Genomic DNA, 20,638 nt, shown 5'->3' with positions numbered 1-20,638 from the left:
CCTCCACAGCACTGATCACCACCAGTATCGTACGCTGTTGCACACTTCTACAATTTTTGTGACATATCCCACTGGATTGTCAGCTCAGCGTGGCAGGAGTCTGCCTCCGATCACTGCTCTGTCCCAGCACCTCACCCGGCCAGCAGGCACCAACGACACGGAGCATTTGAGGACTGGCTCCCCTTTCTGCAGCTTCACCTGCTTAGTCCTCAGTCTCACCATGAGCAGCATTACACAGGTGAGGAAACTGAGGCCACCAAGAGACACCCCTAAACGAGTGGCAGAGCCAGGGTTCCAACCCAGGCAGGTGAGCTTGGAGCCCACATTCCCAATTAAACAGCTGCTCACAAACATCCGGACTAGATGAATGAATGAATGAATGAATGACCTGCAGTTGTTAAATTGGGGAAATCACCCCGCTCTCATCTGGTCATTCACTGCCTTTCCTCAGGACACAGCCTGGCCCCAGGGGTCTTTTTGGCTCCTGCCTGGGCACCCTCTGCCCAGGGCACATTTCCCCACATCCTGGCCCCCTCCCAGCTCAGATCCTGTCACTCCTTCGGCCTTGCCCAACGCATCCTCCTCTGGGTCTCAAATTAAAAGTCATCTTCTCCAGAGGGTCCATGCTCAGCCCCCCGGCTGTCTTCTCTCCAGACTCTGTTGCCTGAGCTCTGTTCAGAGACTGGGGGCTGCCGAGGTGTCCGCCAGGACCAGGTGGGGGTCCCTGACATCTCGGCAGGGTTCTACTCCATACGATGTCTATGGTGCCGGGGGCCCTCTGAGCAGGCGGGCACACGGACACAGGCACACAAACTCCCTTGCTCTGCCGGAGGGCAAGGTGCTCTCGCCCATTCCTGCTGGCATCCAGGGACCTCCGGCACTGTCACTCCCAGCCTACGATGACCAACCCCAACAAAAGAGGAGAAAACGCTGGACAGAGGAAGGCCTCCTTCCCCACAGCAGGCTCAAGGTCCCAGAAACCAAGGAAGAATGTGCCTGAGACCCAGGGCCTTCCATCCAAATCCACCAATCAGGCTACAAAATGGATACTGGAAGCAGTTTCCCAAAGAGAAATCTACCAAAAATTAAAGTAAGCAGCTACTGACAAGGCCAGCCCGCAGCCGCCACGGAAGCGAGCGTTTTTCAGAGCACGCGCTGCAGGGAAGAGGGTGTTCCCGGTGCTGGAACCCACCCCCAGGCTTGCTGCCCCCCTGGCTTCCAGAGCCCTTTCTCATACAAACAACCTCTCTGCACCCACCCTTTACAACAGAGGACCAGTCCTGAGGGAACCACACAGTAAAAAGAAGCAGGAACCTACCCAGCTCACCTCCAGGCCTGGGTGTGAAGACCCCTGCGGCCCCTCTCTAAGTAGGCCATCTCCGTAAAAGGACAGCGGCTAGTACCCGCATTACCTCTGCTCCCTAGAGGAAGCTGGAGCCTGTGTCCTCACAGGGCACCTGACCCAGCCTGGTGGTCAGGGGGTCTGTTCCGGCTCAGGAGCATCCCTATCACAGCTCTGACCTTCCTGTGCTGTCACTGGGGACTTGTGGGGCTCCCCCCTCATCAGGGGCTTGTCAGAGGCCCAGGCCCAGCACAGGGGCACCCCGAAGGGGCCGAGAGAAGGTTCAACAGCAGAGCAGACATTAATGCCTAAACCCTCAGACAGAGGCACGTCCGTCCGTCTGCAGACGTCACAGCAAAAGGATGCTAAGCGTGGAGAGAGCCCTGGACTGGAGGTGGGTGTCATCTCTGGCACCTTCCAGCTGTGTGGGCTTGCCTGGGTCACCTGTCTAGGGTTCTATTTCCTCATAAGGTAAGCCCTGCGGGGCAGGGCTGATGGGAGGGCCAGTGGGGACAAAGGAGGAGGATCTCCCAGCAACACAGAGAGCTGCCCAGGGCAGGGCCAGCAGTTTACCCCCTTCCATTCCATGCCACCTGCAGCTCTCTGGACCACAGGAAAAAATCCAAGGAGTGGAAAGTTTCTACCCATGCACAGGGGTCCCGAGTCTGTGCTTTCGCCATGGCCTCATTGCTGGGGCACCCCTGGTATTTTCCATCAACCCCAAAGGGTGGCAGCAGAACTCCCCAGTCCTTTAGGAAAGCACCTCTGCTTTTTCAATAGAAGCAAAGGGGTCTGGGCAGAAAGGGGGGGCAGAGGGAAGGGAGGACAGCCAGGCCATGACTGGGGTCTGGCCCTGCCAGGGGGCCTGCAGCAAGTCCCACCCCCTCTCTGGGCCTCAGTGTCCTCATCGACACAATGAGGAATGTGAATCAGACCAGGGGTTACTAACCCAAGTACCAAGAGGGGGCAGCTGGAACTCAGTCCTCCAGACTTGCCACGAGGACCCATGTGGGCCTTTAGGTTTTGTACAGCAAAGTCAGAAGTCTGGATTTTTATGTGCAATCACCTCATTTTCAAATATTTGGAAAACACTCTCCTGGCCAAATGAAACAAGACTCCGGGCCAGAACCGGCCCACAGGCGAAGACCCTGCAACTCCTCACATGAACCTCCCAACTCAGAGCCTGGCAGATCCCGTGATTCCTGCACCATTCCGGCCAACGAGCATGAACCCGTCGGGCCCAGAGGCACCCCAAGTCCAGGAGCCCACCCCAGCGGCCCCTGCCACCCACGCCTCCCGCCTGGCGGTCCCCCCGCCTGCCGCCCACTCACATCTGCACGTGCGGGGGCTGGAAGCGGCCCTGGTTGATGTTGTAGAAGGTGAAGGCCTGGGTGGGGTTGGAGCTGTACTCGTCCACCTCGACGAGGAGCCGGCTGTGCTGGTGCCTCCGCGCGGCCATCACGTGGGACTGGGAGAACGCCATGCCCAGGCCGCAGGGCAGCAGGGCCAGGGCCTCCGCCTTCAGGACGCCGGGGTCCCACCTAGCGCGCCACATGGACCTCCGCTGGCCGCCCGGGCATCTCCCGCCGCCGCCGCCACCGCCTCCCGGCCCCGAGCCAGACCTGGGAACAGACTGAGGAGATGGAGCAGAACCGTGCGACAGTTAATCTGTTTGGGATTTGCTTTATTTAATGTCAGATGAAGATTTAGAAAGAGGGAGAGGGGCGGGGGGGGAGAGAGAAAAAAAACACAGTCCTACAGCTCAAAAACTCATTACACATCTTTCCAACTCAGCAGTTTGATGAATATACTTTGGTAAAAAGAAAAGGGAAGGGAGGGAGGGGACCAAAAAAAAAAAGAAAACCCACAACGCCATGGACGGATGCATGCATGGTCCAACATGTTTAAATACTTAAGACTTTTTTTTTTTTTTTTTGCCTTAGACAAAAAACCACAGGGTGACCGTGAGATGAGGAAGACAATGGTTGGTATTCTGTAAACAGGTAAAGTAAGTTTTACTTTTCGGAATTGAGGAATAGGAAGGATTCACCTCCAACCCCTACCCCCCCCACAGAGCCCCCCTAAACACACACACACTCCCACACCACCCCACATCCACACCCCGACAAGCCCGAGCAGGTGGAGACGGCGGCTGCAAATTCCTTCATCAACATCCATTTCGCCTAAAGACATCTTTTAGCAGCGCCTGGAGAAGGGATTTTCCCAGCAAGATTGCTGAACACGGACTCAGCTCAGGGGGTGGCCGTGGGGGTGGGGAGGGGGATCTACTTTTTAAAATACTTTCCCAAATGCCTTATAAGGATCTCGGGGATTCTGCTGTTCCCAGTCAAACCTGGAATTCACTCAGAAGCACAGCTTACCAATGCTTATACGTATATTTGAAATTTCTGTCATTGGAACGTGCAGTTTGGATTTCTAGTTGCTGGATTTAAACGTCCCTTTTTGATTTCAACTGGGCTAGGTGGAATTCCGGAAACGTGGGCCGTGGATAAGATGCCATTCCACCCCGGCACACTTACACACTTGCCACGACAGCCAACGCCTCCTCACTAAAAACCATCTTTTTTCTTGCAATTATTTTTTTAAACTGCGTAAACAGAAACAAACCTCAAAGATTTGTTTCATTCTGTTTTGTTTCAGTTTTTGGTCATTAAAACCCTCTGATGATTCCATTTGCGCTGCCTTTAACCAAGGAGAAAATAACGTAATTTAAACGATTCCTGGACGGTCAAGTCCCAGTCACGTCAAACGAAGAAAAATCCCCTTTGCTTTGCGCATGGAAGAAGAATCGATACAGGCAGAAAACAAACTAGATTAAGAAAATGACAAAAATTAGAGACTGGAGAACATTCTAATTATGTGCAAAGGAGAAATGGATTATTAATTTTTTTAAATCTCAACAATCATGCCCATACAAGGTGCAATAAACAGCAGTTTCTCTGCTCCCTCCCCCTCCCCAGCAAGGACAAAAAATGCATCCTGATTCATAACACATATCACTCTGCTCCACTTGGGAAGGAAAAAAATCCACCCGGGACTGGATGCACTTGCTCCTGTCCTTTGTCCTGTTAATTGTTTTCAAGCAACTGTGCTCTCCCAGCGGTCACAGGGTGGTAGACCCCTGAGGTGAGTGAGTCAGGGTGTCCCGGCCTCGGGGTTGTGCCGTCTTATTAACCCTGGGAGAGGCCTCGGGCAGCAGAAGCTGAGGGCCAGGCCCCAGCCGCCCCGATCTGAACACGGATTTGAGTCCCCATGTGGTGCTGACTTGCTGAGTGACCTTAAGCCAACCTCCTAACCTTTCTAAATCTCAGCTTCCTCTTCTGCAAAATGAGTTTGATCACAGTAACACCACCTCCCAGGGCAGCCGTACAGGTTAAATGGTTGGGGAGTCTGAGCCCAGGGCCCGGCGGGTACCAAGTGCCCGGCTACTATTCGCTGTTACTATTATAACCATTATTCAGTGCGATTTGATACCTGTGTATCAGACGGCTGCTGTGAGCAAGTGCTACCCAGGTACTGGGGCATCTGTGGTCCAGGGGTGTCCAGAGTGAGCAAAGAGGGCAGCTCCGGGAGCCCAGAAGATCCTACATTTTCTCAAATGCAAGCTGATCACATCAAGCCCCTTCTTGAAACCCTGGCCCTGGCTTTCCATGGCTCCTCTAATGAGGACCTCTGGCCTGTGGGCCCTACCCATGCTCCAGCCACACAGGTCTGCGCCCAGAGGACCTCTGTGCCCAGAGATCTCCAGCTAACGAGTGCTGTGCGCCTGTTCAGAGCATGCAACACGTTATAAGAGGTCTCTCTAAGCCTCACCACCCACCTATGAGATGCGTGTTCCTATCCTCCCATCCTGCAGATGAGAACAGTGAGTCACAGAGAAGTGAAGCCTCTTGCCAAGCCCAGCACAGAGAGAGGGTGGTACTGAGATCTGGACACAGGCAGCCTGGCTGCAAGGTTCTGGCTCCTTCTGCCAGGACTGCCTTGCCCTCTCCAGCTGGCTAAACTCACCCTTCACCCCTTAACAAAGCCAGGATTTCCTCAGAGAGGCCTTGGTCAGGGGTCCTGGTCCCAGAGTCCCCTGAAGAGCCTGGATGTCCCCTGGGGGCAGGGCCTCGGTCTTCCTCCCTCAACCTGGTCCAGCAGCTCCAGCCCCGACAGTTCTGCGACCTTGAGCAAGTGGCTTAACCTGTGAGAGGCTCGTCTACAAAATGGAGAGAAAAACAGTCCCTACCTCATACAGTCGTGAAGATTAAATGGGGTCACACATGTAAACTGCTCATCCCAGAGCCCAGCACAGAGTAAATGCTCCAAAATGTTGTTCTTGCCATATCACCGTCATCGCCCAGGGCCTATCACAGGTGCCGCACAAATACTGAGTGAGTGAATGTATGGATGCAGGGGTGGACAGAAAGATGGAGGAATGGAGGGAAGAAGGAAAGAATGGATGGATGCAGGGATGGGCGGAGAGATTCAGGGATGGGGAAGGGATGCAGGGATGGAGGGATGGATGCAGGGATGGAGGGACAGACAGAGTATGTTTGCTGCCAGTCAGTATTTACCCAGTACGGGCCTGGCAGAGGGTGGGTATCAAGGGAGCTCAGCCAAAGGTTAAAGAGTCATCACCTCTCTCCTACCACCCTACAACCCTGCAACAAGGCTGGCCAGGCTGGGCACAGCCCTCGCGAAAGGGGGGCCCCAGGGCCCTTCGCCCATCCCTGCCCCCAAGGAGACGGCTCTCACATGCCCTGCGGTCAGCCGCAGTGGGGGAACTGCTCTGCACCAGGGGACTCAGCCAGGAAAGGCAGCGGCAAGGCGTCCCGGGAGGCACTCCGCAGTGAAATGCTGCATTTCACATAAAGGGGGTTTGCAATGGGCCCTGCTCAGAGAAATCAGGGAAACTGGGAACGCAGAGCCTTCTTTTAATACCCATTTAATATTTATGGAGCCGCAGCAGCAGCAGCCACAGTGCGGAGAACGCAGCCGATCCACGGAGGGGGAGCAGCTATTCCCAAACAAACGGCTTTTAACTGGGAAGCATTTGCACCTGGTCCACAAAACAACACAGCATGCAGGCAACGCGGGGGATGCTGGGACCGCCGTGGGGAGACCACCTGGGCTTCCGTCCTGGCTCTCCGTCCAGCAGAGTGACCTTGAGCAAGTCACACATCCTGGCCAGGCCACAGGTGCCTCCTCCGTGCCAGTGGGCAGGAAGGAAATGGGACTACAAAGAGAAGAGGGGGACGAACTGATCAATGTGTTTACTTATTCAACAAATGTGTACCTTGGCCGTACGTGCCGCCACTGTTTCAGGTGCCAGAAAGAGCAGTGAGAGAGTCAACAGGTCACTGCCCTCAAGGAACTGGACACGGGGGCGATAAAGCAAACACAGAGGTAAATAGAAAAGATGCTTTCAGATAATAATACGTTATGTACCTGGAAGAAGACGGCGCAGGTGAGGGAATCACAAGTAATGGGGAGAGGAGGCTTCAAACTGGTGATCAAGAAAGGCCGAATTAAACAGGTAACATCACCTCAAAAGCGAACGCTGAGAGGCAGCCAGCCATGCCCAGACCTGGGAAAGAGAACCAAGGCAGAGGGAACAGCAAGCGCAAAGGCCCTGAGGCAGAGGCAGCAACAATAAATGGTCTCACTTGTTATTTTTCTTGGCCACTGGTGTGCCTCTGCAATGGAGAAGGGCCTGGACTCTGAGGTCAGAGGAAGCAGGGTTCAAATTTGGTGCTGCTTCGCTGTGGGACCCTGGGCAAGTCACTTGACCTCTCTGTGCTTCCGCTTCCTCATTGGTCCCGCTGAGAGGGAACAGAGGGGATGACGTGAGCCTTGGGCCTGCCCCTGCATGAAGGCGCAGTCAGCCCAGATTGAGGGAGTTGAAAAATTCTTGAAATTTCTGGGTTGAAAAATTCTTGTTGAGAAACTCCCTCCTTTTTTCAGAGCTCGCTTTTCAAAAGTCTTTATTCTTTTACAAAGTGGTTTCTCTTTCCATTTTCCCCTCAAAGGCATTTATTTGTCCTCAGAAGCCTTGGGTCAAGTCAGGCCAGGAGGAACCTGGATGTCACTGAGACTCCAAGCAGCAAGTAGCTACCAGGCACAGAGGGTACAGAGAGCTCACACCTAGGAAAGAGGCCAAGGCAGCCCCCCCCCGCCCCACTGCCCCCACAACCTTGTCTGACCCCCTCCTGCGGCATCACCAAGGCAACACACCACACCAGCTCCCAGAACCAAGGTTGTAACTCACACTCTGACCAAGCTACTCCTGAATCTCGAAGGAGCACCCTGCTGCCCCGAGGGGAAGCCTGGCTCCTTAGATCTGCCCTGGAGCCCACACCTGCCCCCAGCCTCGGTCTCAACACTCAGGCCAAGCCCTTCACTCCGGGTGTCCCTGGCACACTAGGAGTCCCGCCTCTGAGCCTTCACACATGCTGTTCCCCCCGCCTGGAAGGCTCTGCACACCGGCCCCACCTATGCACGCACACCTGTTCCCTGGCTCGGGGCCTCAGGGAAATGTCCCCTCGACCTCCCCAGGCTGGGTCAGGCACCTCTGCCCACAACTCCCCGGGCCATCTCTCACCAAAGCTCCCAGAGTCGCGTCCTGTGTCTGAGCTGTAGTAGAAGCCGAAGAACAAAACACTACGTGAGCGAGTGAGTGAGTGAGAGAGAGAACGCACGGGTCCTGCCGTCTCAAGTCCAGGCTCAAAGCAGCTCACGCCTCCTCAGACCTCCGGCTTTTCCTCTGTGAACGTGTGGATGCTAAGATCTCCCTCCCAGAAGCCACAGAGAGGATACAGGACGCGGTACCTACAAAAGTTCCTGGCCGAGAGCTCACGCACAGTAGGTGCTCTCTCAGCATCTCTGCCACCACAGTTAGAGAGTCCCCGGAGCGCTGCCAGGAACTGCTAAGAACTGAGCAGAGATTTTCAGACAATCGGGGGTTCCTGGCCCCTTCCCTCCACCCTGTTACTGGGTGAATCAGCGGCCACTTTACTCCCCAGGGTGTCATGAATGGGCACGGCCAGTACCACCGGCCCTTGACTAGTTTTCCAGGCCAACTCTTTGCCACTCACTCACCTGGGACACTGCAGGACACGGGTCAGCCCTGAAACACCCACTGCCCCCCATCGGAGGCAGACCCTGTTCTGGGACCCAAATGACTCAGATGTGAAACTGACCCTCATAGGGCTTGGGGCCCAGCGGGAGTAGCCAGACAAATCAACAGGGCAGCTCAGACCCCTTCATGAGGAGGTGGAGAGGAGGGAGCCTGGGGGCCCCTAAGCAGGCCCTACCAAACAACAGGACCAGCCAGCATGTGCCAAAGGCCCAAAAGAAGACACCGAGAAGGGCCTTAGCTTCCACAGAGCATCGTAACAGCGGGCGGATTCCTGCAAAGGAGACACCTGGATGGTCCCAGCAGCCCAAGTCTGCCCAGCAGACAGACAGATGAAGGAAATCTACAAGCAACCACCTCTGTGACCAAAGACCACTCGCCTTCGCCACGGGGCTGGAGGCTTCCACTTCCACCTGGCACAGGCCCCTCAGAGCCAGGGTGGGCCCGGGACAGTCCCGGTTCACGCCTGCTGCCCCCTTTTGTCAGCTTGACCAGCAGCCTCTCTGGCTCTCAAAAGTGTCCCCATTTCAGTTGAAAATGTCCCAAAGGGTAAAACTCACTGTCATAAAAGCCAACCCGAGGCGGTTAAGGCAGCCACCCCAAAAGGCACCCCTGCCCCTTCCCGTCACTGGCAGGTTTGTGGGTGTAAGTGTGAGGCTAGGACAATACTGTGTTGTCCCGAGGCCGAAACTCGGACAACAGCCAGTGACTACACGGGATTGTCTGCAAAACAGGAAAAGTCCCGGAGAAGCACCTGCCCCGACAGCCTTCCCCGCCGCAGCGTTCCGACGGAGCCCAGCGCCCGGGAAGCTTCCCCAGGAACCCAACCCCATCTTGACTCCGACTCTTCTCCTCCTCTGCCCATGAGTAGGGGCCGCCAGCAGCCCCAGCCCCTCCAGCTGGTCGGCCGAGCAGGCAGGCAACTGTCTCCGGCCGGTCGCCCAGAGCAGGCCAGCTCAGCAGAAGGCACTGCTGGCTGAGACTTTGCTGAGAACTTCGCTGCAATGAGACGCGTCACAGGAAAACCACACTAACGCCTCCTACAGAGTGCCCCTGCCAAGCCAGGGGCAGCAGAAGTCATGCTTAACAGGAAGGTACCAGTGTGTGGGGCTCTGGAATGGTTCTTTTACATGCTTCCACACCTGCTCAAAAATCCCTTTTCAACCAATTTTTTCCCCTTGTTTTGCTAGTGACTGATAAATATGCAATTGATTAGTCAGTGGTTGAAAATGTCAGAAAGGGTAAAAAAAAAAAAATGGAAGTCACAGGAAAGGAAAAAGAACAAATAGCCCAACAGGAAAAAGAATCAGACCCAGTCCCCCCGCCATGTCCCTAAAATGACAGCCTTATGTTTGACTTCCTTCTGTAGCAACTGTGCGTTTCCAAAGAAAGAAAACACTGCAGCTGATATTAGCAGCTACGCTGAACACGCTGATGAGCTAAGTCGATGAAGGAATCCACAAATATTGTGAAAATTAGACCATATTCCTTGAAAAAAGGATCAACCACAAGTGACTTTAAAGCAGGTGCCACTTTAAAACCTTTTAGCTGGGCCCATTTTGAATTACGACTACCTGATTTTAAATCACACTTTCTAATTCCTCGCCCTCCACGCAGGAGTCGCCGCCGCTTCATTTTCCAATTATGTACTTTTTCTTTCAGAATGATGAAGAGTGCTCCTTACTGGATCATGTCCTGTGTGCCACAAATAGCTGCTCACTTATTCCTTTAATTTTAGATTTGAATGCACTCAGTCCACCCGGCTGGCCTTCAGATTCTGAGTATTTTCCATTCCTCTAGCACCGAACGAGGCCAAGTTGCAAAGAAACCCCCACAAAACCCAGGCTAGGAAACATGTTTGTAAACCAGTGCTCTGCTCCATAAATTATTATAATTCTTGTGCTTTCTATATCCATCTCGCAGATCAGCAATCACATAAATACAGTGAATGGACTGATTTTTCTTCTGCAAAGTGCTATGTCCTAGTTTTCAAAATGAAGCATTTGTAGATTCCCGTATCTGTGGACTGGAGACGGGAGGCTGCTCAGATCCATTTCAAACATGCACACAGACGTAACCACACACAAAAGGAAATGAAAGGTAAATGTGTAAAACTCGGCACCCTGCACCCCTGTCCCACGTATGCGTCAAGTCACACTCAGTTAACGGTGGTCTGGGATACACATGGTTGGGAGCGGGAGAGGCAAGAGGGTCTGGGTTGCTCAGTATTCAAATACAATTTGCAAAGAAAGTGAATGTGGATTTACAGTTCTCATGGAAATCTATTAAACAGATGTCACTGAAGCAGAATCAAATCGGCACTATGGTAATTCTACACTTAAGTCTGGGATTGGGGTTTTGCCATTTTTATGATCAGTTTAAGAGCATTTTTGTGTGTGTGATCATGCGGGAATTTGCAATTAAGGATTAAACCTCCAATGTATGATCAATTAACTAATGTGCCTGAATGACAAAGTTACCAAAGGAAAACTCCATTCTCCATTCCCCCCAACACACGCCCCTTTGTGCAAGGAGCCTCGGGTGGGGGAAGGAACATTTGCCTTTTCCACGAGCACCGCGATGCCAAAAAGCACTTCGTTGCGAAGGGGGAAAGGCAGGGTGCAGGGAGGAACTCGCACTTCTCGGGTAGCCAGTGCGATAGATTTTGCAGCCTTGCGGGCTGCAGTCCTGTCGGAAAATGCAAAAGAATGAAATGAAGGCGAAACGATGACGGGTGTGTTGGAAATGGGATAACAGGCATCATTTTCTCCCTAAAGTGATGAAAGTAGCCAGGGCGATGCCAAAAATCTCTTCATGTGTATCAACGCTCAGCCTCAAATCTTTCTTGCAAGGAGGGGATGGAAATGCGAACACAACATGGAATAGAAGCAAACTTCCAGGTGTGGGTTGAGCTGTGGAGACAGGGACCTGCTCAATCCTCGGCTCTGAACTCAACGCGTATCACAATCGACCGGGGGGAGGGGACTTTTTTTTAACTGCTTCGACTTATGATGCACCCCCAGGTTCCGACACCAAGCTGGCCAGGTTCACGTCCAAGAAAACTCCCCAAAGGGTAATTCACAGAGAGGCATGGAAAGCCCAAAGAAGTTCTCAAGCCACTATCTGAGTTCAAATTTGAAACATAATCTCAATTTGTTAAGATTTTTTTTTTCATGAGATTGTGCTGCCCTCGTCGGCCATAGATATTTTAAATGGAAATAAAGCATAACTTAAGTCTTGTCTCCTTAGCGGCGGGGGGGCGGGGGGTGTCAATATAAAGCATTTGTTTTGGTAGCAGAATGGCCAGGTCACCAGGGAGAGCCACAGCAAATCAAACGAATCAAGGAGATATTTATATCTTCCCCTCCAAAACCACCCCCTCAAAAGGAGCCCCCTCTTTTTTTCTTTCCCTGAGGGTCACTTTTCCCTTCTGCATTTCCGTCACTTCTTCAGACCCAACTCAAACAATGTCAGTGGCCGTCTGGAGGGGATGCTAGCTGGTGGCCTCATTCCGTGGGGACGTCCACACCACAGGAAACACGGCTGCAGGGAACGGCTTTCAGAGCTACACAGCATTGTCTAAGTGGTTCTTGCTGTGTGTAACATTCTCCTCAGCCCCTCTCCTCCTTGCCCCGTAAGTGTTCGGCTTGTCTGATCCTTGAGGGTGAGACGTTTGGCCAGAAGGAAGACCCCACAAGCAGCCTGTCTCTCATCTGAGATGCCATTAACTGTGTGACTGGTGGGCACACAGCAAGCCTGAGAATCCTTTCCCGGGCTCCTGCACATGGGGAGTCCCTTCCCCCAGGGTCCCTCGTTCCAGAGGTGCGGGCAGACAAAGGTGCCAATTGCAGAACGGAGAGATCTCAGAGAGAAGAAGAATGGAAAGGGAGGGATGCTTGAAAAGACCCTTTTTCTGTTCCTGGTGAGGGAGGGGCGATGGGAGAGACATGTCACATTGTCACATTAAAGATTTTGACAGACAATTCAGGGATAACGCAGAATCCCACCCCTAACTGCAGCTCACCGCCGAAACTTGAAAGGCATTAACTAACCACCACTAATTGCATGTTTTTCTGTGCATAATATTTACTTGCTAAAAGTCTTTGCCCGGCCGATTAATTTCCTCTGCCCTGCTACTCATGATCAGTTCACAGGCCTGAAACTGGGAAAGTGATCATTTTGATAGATTCAAAGATGATTGCACTTTGGGGACGGGTCTGGAACCCGCACCCAGAATGCTGATTTTTCTCCTTGAGTGCTACCCTTCGGTGAAATCCTGCTACCAGCCTTAATTCCTCAGACACGTGCAAAGAGATGTGTCCTGTGTTCGGTGAGTGCCTGCAAGGGAAGGCAGCAAGTTCAAGGAAAAACAAATGAACTTAAATTACTTTAGTTGGGTAGAGATTTAATAGTCTCTCGGGTGGGCTGGGAAATTTTTAAAAAGCAGGCTTTTCTTGAGTGGTTACTCTGTGTGTCAGTCTGCGTTCCTGACACAGTCTGGGCACCAGCAGAGAGACCCTAAACCCCAGTCTCCTACTCCAACTCAGACCTATTCCATCTGTCCATAAACAGCCCACAGGGTTAGGGTGTGTGTGAGTGATTTTGAGTGTTCACACAGTAACTGCATATGAGGTATGACATCTCACATGTAGGTGACACTCTGGGCCTGCCCACACCAACATTATAGCGATCTAGTTTAATTCAGGTCTTCGGAAATTCCTAGGGCTGAGAAATGAAGAGGAAAGCAGCCCCACACTGAACCACTTCCGAATATACGATTAAACCTCTGTGACTGGATTAGCGCCTTTCGACTAGCCATCAGCCAATTAATGTACCTCCACGGAGTGAGCACTCAAATAGATGTAACCATTTCGCAGAAACCCATCTTAAGGAAAAAGATTTTACAAGTGTTGTGGGGCTGCCACTCGGAAAGCCAATTTGCAGGGAGACGGGCATCATGAAGCACAGTTTATTATGCATGGCTCCCACACCGCGGTCCCCCGTACCCGGCGCCCGGCTCCACAGCCCGGGTGTGCTCCCCATCGCCAGAAGCCTGCCTCAGCTCAGCCAGATCCACCACCCCCTCCCCAAATGGTCTCTTAGAGCACTGGCTCCCATGGATGGAGGCCTGGCTTCCAACTTGAATGTGGCCGTCAGCCGGTAGCCTCTCTGACATCCCCCAAAGCATTTTAGCCAATGTGACAAATTATTCATGAAGTTGGTTTAATGTTTTTCCCCACAAATACCAGTTAGGGTAGTGATGATGGTAGCGTCTGCCTGAGCCCCCACCCCCACCCCCAAATGGCTGATCCCTGCACAAGTCTCCCACCACCACTCAAGTCCTGTGCGGCCAGCTCACCATTCACCAGTCGGCTCACTTTTGTTCCCTGGTTTAATTTTATAATTGTTTGCGATGTAAGCTCTCCTCTGGGCCGTTCAATGGAGGCCTTAGAAATGGGGAGGGAGAGGCAACCAAACCTCCAAGGGGAGCTGGGAGAGGCTCTGACCCAGCACTGGGGGACAGACGACCCAAGAGAAGTCAGCCCAGCAACCTTGGGGGCCAGTTCCACAGTGGGGCCTCCTGATTCCACCTGCAGCCACCCAGCCCCAGGGGAGAGGGGAGGGGACGGGATGCAAGACACCTGGGTCTAGGTCCCAAAGCCCTGGCCTGCCACAGACTCCTGGACATACCAGCTCTCAGACTGACCCTCCTCCATCTCCACCCAGGTCAAGGAAGGCTGTGCATGAATTCAGTCTCCCATAACGAGTCCTCGAATAAACACACACAAGAGACAAAACTGCTCCTCAGCCTTGGCATTCGATGAAATATTGCCTGTGAGGGCTGAGACCTGCCTGGTTAGCCACTGAATCCCCTGTGCCCGGCACATAGCAGACAGGACTAAATATGTGTGGAATGAGTGAGTGAATGGATGGATGGATGGGTGGATGGATGGATGGATGAAGTTTCCAGCAATGCCTAGAGAAAGTGGCCACCAGACCAGCATTAGTCCCCGCCTCCCTCGTCCCCAAGTACCAGCAGGGGCTTCGCTGCGCACAGTAGGCTCTCAACGACTAGGGGCTGCTATTGTTATCACCATCTTCATCACTTGCACCCCACCAATCCGCTTCTTCCACCAGCAACTCTGCCGGCAGTCAGCAGCGACTGCCGAGCTGGGGAAAAGTTTCGCTGACCCCTCGGCCCCAGTCAGAGTCCAGCGCCCCCGCCGAGCCCCTCCCGGCGGCACCCGCGCTGCGGGCAGGGCAGCAGGGGTGCCCGGCCGGGGCGCCGGCACCCGGCAGACGTGGCCAAAGTAACTTTGCGGGCGCCCCTGCGCCGCGCCGCGGGCGTCACCCCGCGCCTGGAGAGGGTCCCGGCCGCGCCCCCGCCCGGCCCGGCGCCCGCGCCCCGCGCCCGCCGCGCCCCGGCCCGCGCCCCGGCCGCCCCCGGCCCTACCTGGCCCCGGGCTCCTCTTCGGCGGCCGCGGCGGCCGCGAGCAGCAGCGCGCACGGAGGGAGGCAGGGGCCCGGCTCCGGGGAGGGAGGCGCGCAGGGGCGGGGGCTCCTTCGGCGGCGGCCGCCTCGCCGCGCGTCCGAGGCAGCAAGTGGGAGCCAGACTCCTCCTTCGGGGGGCGGGGGGCTCCCCGCCGCCCGCTCCCTCGCCCGCAAGCCCGCCCGCCGCGCGGCTCCAAGCCTCCCCGGCTCCCCTCCCGCCGCCGCCTTCCTCCCTCCCCGCCTCCCCCCGCCCCGGCGCCGGGAGGGGCGCACTCGCGCCCTCGGTCCCCGGCCCCACGCGGCCACCGGCCGGGGCCCCCTGCAAGCCGGCCAGGCCTCGGCCCTCGGCCCCCGCCCGGGCCCGGCGCCCGCATCCTGCCTCCCAGGGGAAGGGACCAGGGGAGCGGGCCCGCGCGCGGGGAGGAGGACCGGGGCCCGCGCTGCGGAAAAGGGCCGGCGGCTGCCCCGCCGAGCCCCGCGCCCCTCGGGCCCGCCCCCAGCCCCGGGCCTGGCCGCGCGCCGGGTGGGCGGGGAGCCGGGCGGGGGCGCTCTCACCTCCGGATCCGCGGCTGCCGCGGCGGGCACCGCGTGCTGGGGCGTGTGCGGCTCCTTCCGGGGCGCCACGGCCCCCGCCCCCGGCCGGGACCCTCTCCCAGGACCGCGAGGGCACACTGCCCCGGAGCCCTCCCACCGAAGTCTGCGAATCCCCCTCCGCCCCCCCTTTCTGAGAGATGTAGACCCCCAGCCCCTAGGCTGCATAGGCCCTGCCTCCGCTCTTGCACCCGCATCTCTTTCCCCTGTTGGGGGGGGGGGGGTCCCATGTCCCCAGTCCCAAGGTACAGTCTGTGGCCAGAGGAGGTCTAAGCCGGAGTGGGCATGTGAGCAGGTAGGGACCTGAGGATCTAGTCTCTGGTTTGAAGAAGGCCTGCCTTATTGTGGAGGTGGGAAAGCACCCCCACCCAGCAGCGGTGGTCCCACCCTGGGCAGTTTGAGAGGGCCCCTTATCACCTCTAGGTCCTGTTGTGGGTGGAGACTCGTGTCCACAGCGCAACAGGTCAGGCTCTGCCCTCCCAGAGAACAGGGGAAAAGGAGGTGTGGCCCCTCAGAGGCCCATCTAAGGCACCCCGACAAATGTCTGTGGGTCCTCCGTGCCCAGTACAGTCACATCACAGTATGCCTCAATTTCTGCATTCATCAGAGCTTCAGACACAACCTTCAAGGTCAGGACACCCTGTGTGGATGCCTCAGGCCGCCTGCCCTTGGGGAGAGCTGGTCCAGTACGGAGGCAGACAGGGACACAGAAAAAGTCCCCTCCTGGGTGCAGGAGGATAAGTGGGAACAGCTACCCAGTGGGGCTTCCCCGGCTGAGTAAGCATACCAAAGGGTGAAGATACAGAAAAGGTATTCCAGGCAGAGGGAACAGGGCTTGCAAATGTCTTGGCATATTTGGGATGGCAGCTTCACTGGGGCTGGAGAAAGAGGAGACGTGGGGATGGGGAAGTTGAGGGAAGAGGAGGGGCAGGAGCTAGCTCTGGAAGGGCCTTGAGTGCCTGCCTCAGATGGGTAGACTTTGCCAATGAGAGCCATGGACGGTTTTTGAGCAGAAGCACCTCATCAGGTTTATCTTTTTAGAATTTGCTCAGGCAGCCCTGACGGGAGGAGGAGAGGCTGGGGCGGCTGAGGGCGATGATGGAGGCCTGGACTGGGGCCTTGGTCAGGGAGGGGGACAGGGGCTGGCAAGGGGGCTTCGGCTAGTTTCCTCCCTCCTGCTTCCTTGTCTCTGGGCCTCACTTCGCAGAACTGCTGGAGCAATTCTGGGGCAGAGTGAAAAGGCTGGGCTGGAAATACAAGGTCAGCCGGGCGAGTGGGAGGGACAAGTGAAACACCTGGTGGGTGAGCAGAGTGATGGCAGACCCTCCGCTTCTCCTCGGGAGCAGGGAGCTGCCACTTGGTCTCCCTCCAGGGCCAGTCCTGGAAAGTAGGTTCCCCAATCCCCCCATGATTACTTGCCCTGGCCCCCGGGGCCATGTCTGCCTGGCCCTCTGAGGGTCAGAGCCCCAAGGCAGGCTCTCCCAGGCCAGGCAGAGAGGAGTGTGGGAGCAGTCACCAGGGAATTTAGGAAAGAAGTCCCAGGTAAAAGCACAGACCTTCTGCTAAGGAGAAGGGTTGGTGAGTGGCCCAAGTCCACTGTCAGCTCCACTGTTCAGGTGGCTGCAAGCTCCATTTGGTACCTGTGTTTTCCTGGGAGCTGTGTGTTTGCCAGGCCTGTGTTGGTGGCCAGGAATGCGGAGGGCACCCAGCTGTAGCTCCTGCCATCCAACCTTTGCCAGTGAAGGCCAAAGGGAGACATGCCCAGAGACCAATCTGGATCGATTGTTAGGTAGGGGAGGGAGAGATGTCCACCCTGGGGGATGGAGCAGGGCTTCCTGGAAGAGGGCCTCGGGCTGGGCCTGGAAGAAAGGGCAGAACATGGACAGGGGAGAGGATGGGCGTTCCCAGCAGTAGGAACAGCAGATGCCTAGGTTCCCAGGTGCCCGGGGAGGGCAGGGAGGGGCGGACCCCTGAGGGACTGGAGTATTCCGTAAGGCAGGCCTTGAATGCCATGCTCAGCAGGTCATGGGTGCCCCTGAAGGCATTTGAGCAAGATGTTCTGTGGTGTCTTATGTCCCAACACTCAGGACAAGTCCAGGGTCGAGTGAGCGAATGAATGGAAGGAGGTGAAGAATGAGATCCCCTGACCTACACTCCCCGGAGCACACGGAGCGTCCCAGCCCCTCCAGCCAGGCTGCCCAACTCTGGAACCTGAAGGAGCAGCCCAAACTCAGCGGGAAGCGTCTGTCTCCCCCGGGGCTGCAGGCTTCCCGAGCGCAATGTCTCCATGGGTCTATCATGCCTTCCTGGGAGACTGGGCTCAGGCTCAGTAGCCCAACAGATTCCACCTGCTACCTTCCAAGGACAAAACCACAGCTCATTGGTGCCTTGGGAGCCCCAGGAGGACGTGTGGCTGGGGACGGTGGAGAATTTTTGTCCTGATCTTGGGTGAGAGCAGAGACGTTCCTGTGATACTTGTCCTCCAAGGTCAGTTTCCTCACCACCTCTGATCCCACCAGCCCTCCTCACTTAGCTCCCATAACACCTTCTCTTACACACTTATTGAGCACCTACTGTATGCTCGGCTCTTACGCCTTCATTTGGAACAAAGCAGGAGCTCCCCACCAAGGGGCCTGCCATTACCAGCACCACCCAGTCCCCGGCACTGAGCTCTGAACTTGACCCTCACCTACCCTGTTCCAGGCCACTTCCTGAAGGTCAGGCTCCCTCGCACCCCAGCACTGCATCCCGCAGACCTGGAGCTCAATTGGTGCCCAGGGAATGGGCTTTGAAAGACAGAATGAGGAGTGCGGGATGGGCAGGGTAGACCTACTCTAAAAGAGCAACCAATCTGGCAAACACTGCAGACATTCTGCTTTTGGAAAATTTAATAACACAGTGGCACTTGTTCGTGGAGACTAATAGAAACACCACACAATCCCACACTGTAAACCAGCCAGGGGATGGCTCGTTCAGCTGGGAAGCATTTCCCAGGCACCTACTATGTGCCGGAAGCCAGAGAGAGAAGTAGGAGAAGGCAGGCTGTCTGCCCTCGGAGAGACAGCAGATGCCCAGGACACCGGAGAGAAGAGGGCAGCTGAGGGCAGGGAGAAGGGTAGCAGATGCAGCCCAGGGATGCTTCAGAAAGACATGATGTGTGTGCTGTCTCAGAAGAAGACTTGACTATGAGGATAAATGGGACAGGGACAGCCCAGCACAGGGACCAGCCTGTGCAAAGGTTCAGAGTGTTAAAAGAGTGTGCTAAGATATCCCCTGGCCAAGAAACTCACTTTCCCAGAAGGTATCCTGGGCAATAACTGCAGGCTGTCTATAATAGCCTCAAATCGGAAACAAGCTAGATGCCCAACCAGAGGAGACTGGTTTTTTATATTATGGTATGTCCGGGGAATTTCAAGCAGCCAGATCATGTTGCTGAACTGTGACATGGCAGGAGAAGTGATGTCCATGCTCACCACACATCGCATGAATAAGGGAAGTAGGTTCCACGAGAGTGCACCTGACTCCGGGTTTTGAAACATGAGAAATAGGAAAAGGGAGAAAAATGGAAATGGGTGGTATTTGGAGCAAACTGTCCGCCCTCAGGATAAGATTATGGGGGTTTTTAACTTATGGGACCTTTTTGTCATCTTGAAGTTTTCTATAATCATCAGGATATCGTGAGGGATGGAGAGGGGGACATTCAGGGAGGGGTGCGAGCAGAATGTGGGGTGCATGTAGGGCAGGGGCTGGGATGAGCTGGAGGCACGGCCATGCAGGACTCTAGTGACTTGTTGACAGAGTGCCACGTTTTCACTCTCTCCTTGGGTCCTCAGAGCCAGCCTACAGGACACAGTTATTATTCAGCATGTCAGGCACCATGTCAGGGCCCGGGATCACCCTGGCAGAAGAGGCCAGAAGATTTTAGGGGAGGTGGATGACATCATGGGCCATGGAGGTTGGGAGAGGCTCCCTGAGGAGGTGACCCCAGCTGGGACTGGAAGGATGAAGTCTAGCTTTGCATCCTCACCTCTGCCCCATCAGCCCTTCCAAGGTCTCCGCCTGCCGGCATAGGTCTGTCTGGATCCTGACATAGCCTAGAAGCAGCTCAGTATCAATGCAGCCGTCTGGTGTGAGCCTCATCCCGAGCCTTCCTCTTGGCCCAGAGTCCAGGATGGAAAAGCCACACCCTGCTCACCTCTGGTTAGGCTCGGGCACAGCCTGCAATGACTACCCCAACTTTTGAACTGTGCCCTGATCACTTGTTCAAATCCTGCCTCTGCCACTTACAGCTTGTGAGTGAAACTCAGTCTGTTCTATTCTTATTATTGTAAAGCTGGTACAATAAGCTCTGCCCTGAGGGCAGTGCACGTATTGTGCCTGGTACACAGGTGACACTCAGCACGTCATAGAGGCTGTTAACACAGTCACAGTTCTAGACACCAAGTCTGGGGATATGGATTCTAGCCCAGTTCTGTCATAACTTGCTTGGGACCTTGGGGCAGCCCATGTTTCTCTGAGCCTCAGTTTTCTCAGCCTGAGCAGAAAAGTGACATAGCAGCGCCTGAGCTTGTTCAAAGATGAGTGACGAGATGCGGAAAGACCCCAGGAGCCCCTCCTCCTGCCCCTAGCGGAGGGCCTGGTCAGGCTGCTGTCCAGATGAATCCTCTACCCCGTTTCCAAGGCACTCCCGCCATCTGGTCCTCAGGCCATCACCCAGAAGGCCACGTGCAGGGCAGGGCCTCCAGATACTTCACTGATTATTCTACAGGGGTCTGCCCCTGGCAGAGGGTGAGGCTTTTGTCACTGGACAGTTGACCCAAAATATGCTTCAGGAATGGTGTTCCCTGCCCCAGGCGATGCAGCACCAGGACTGGAGTCCCCAGGACCAAGACAGAGGCCAAGGCCAGGCAGGGCCATCCACCCCCTACAGGCTGCAGGAGCCGGGACCTGCACCCATGGCCCCGCCCTTCACTTGCTGCCTGTGAGCACTTAATTGTTTCTAGAGAATTTTTCCAGATTCCTAATAGCTGGTTTATTTCTCACAACAGTCTGGCTGGGATCTCAGCTAGGGG

The 20,638-nt window shown here is 55.3% G+C and overlaps 1 protein-coding gene across 1 annotated transcript in view; it reads right to left on the bottom strand.

Annotated features, from left to right (window-relative positions):
* MPPED1 (metallophosphoesterase domain containing 1) overlaps window positions 1-15,051 on the bottom strand; it is a 70,689-nt gene extending 55,638 nt beyond the window's left edge. The window contains exons 1-2 of the mRNA XM_072973955.1: window positions 14,938-15,051; window positions 2,674-2,975 (exon numbers count right to left, since the gene is read on the bottom strand). Coding sequence (XP_072830056.1) covers window positions 2,674-2,897 — 224 coding nt within the window. The 5' untranslated portion in view covers window positions 2,898-2,975; window positions 14,938-15,051. The remainder of the gene's footprint in view (window positions 1-2,673; window positions 2,976-14,937) is intronic.
* Between the last annotated feature and the right edge of the window lie 5,587 nt (window positions 15,052-20,638).

This window comes from Vicugna pacos, chromosome 12, assembly GCF_048564905.1.
Source record: "Vicugna pacos chromosome 12, VicPac4, whole genome shotgun sequence".
NCBI classification, from domain to species: domain Eukaryota; kingdom Metazoa; phylum Chordata; class Mammalia; order Artiodactyla; family Camelidae; genus Vicugna; species Vicugna pacos.
Note: the sequence above shows the minus strand (reverse complement) of the source record. Positions and strands in the feature narration are given on the sequence as shown.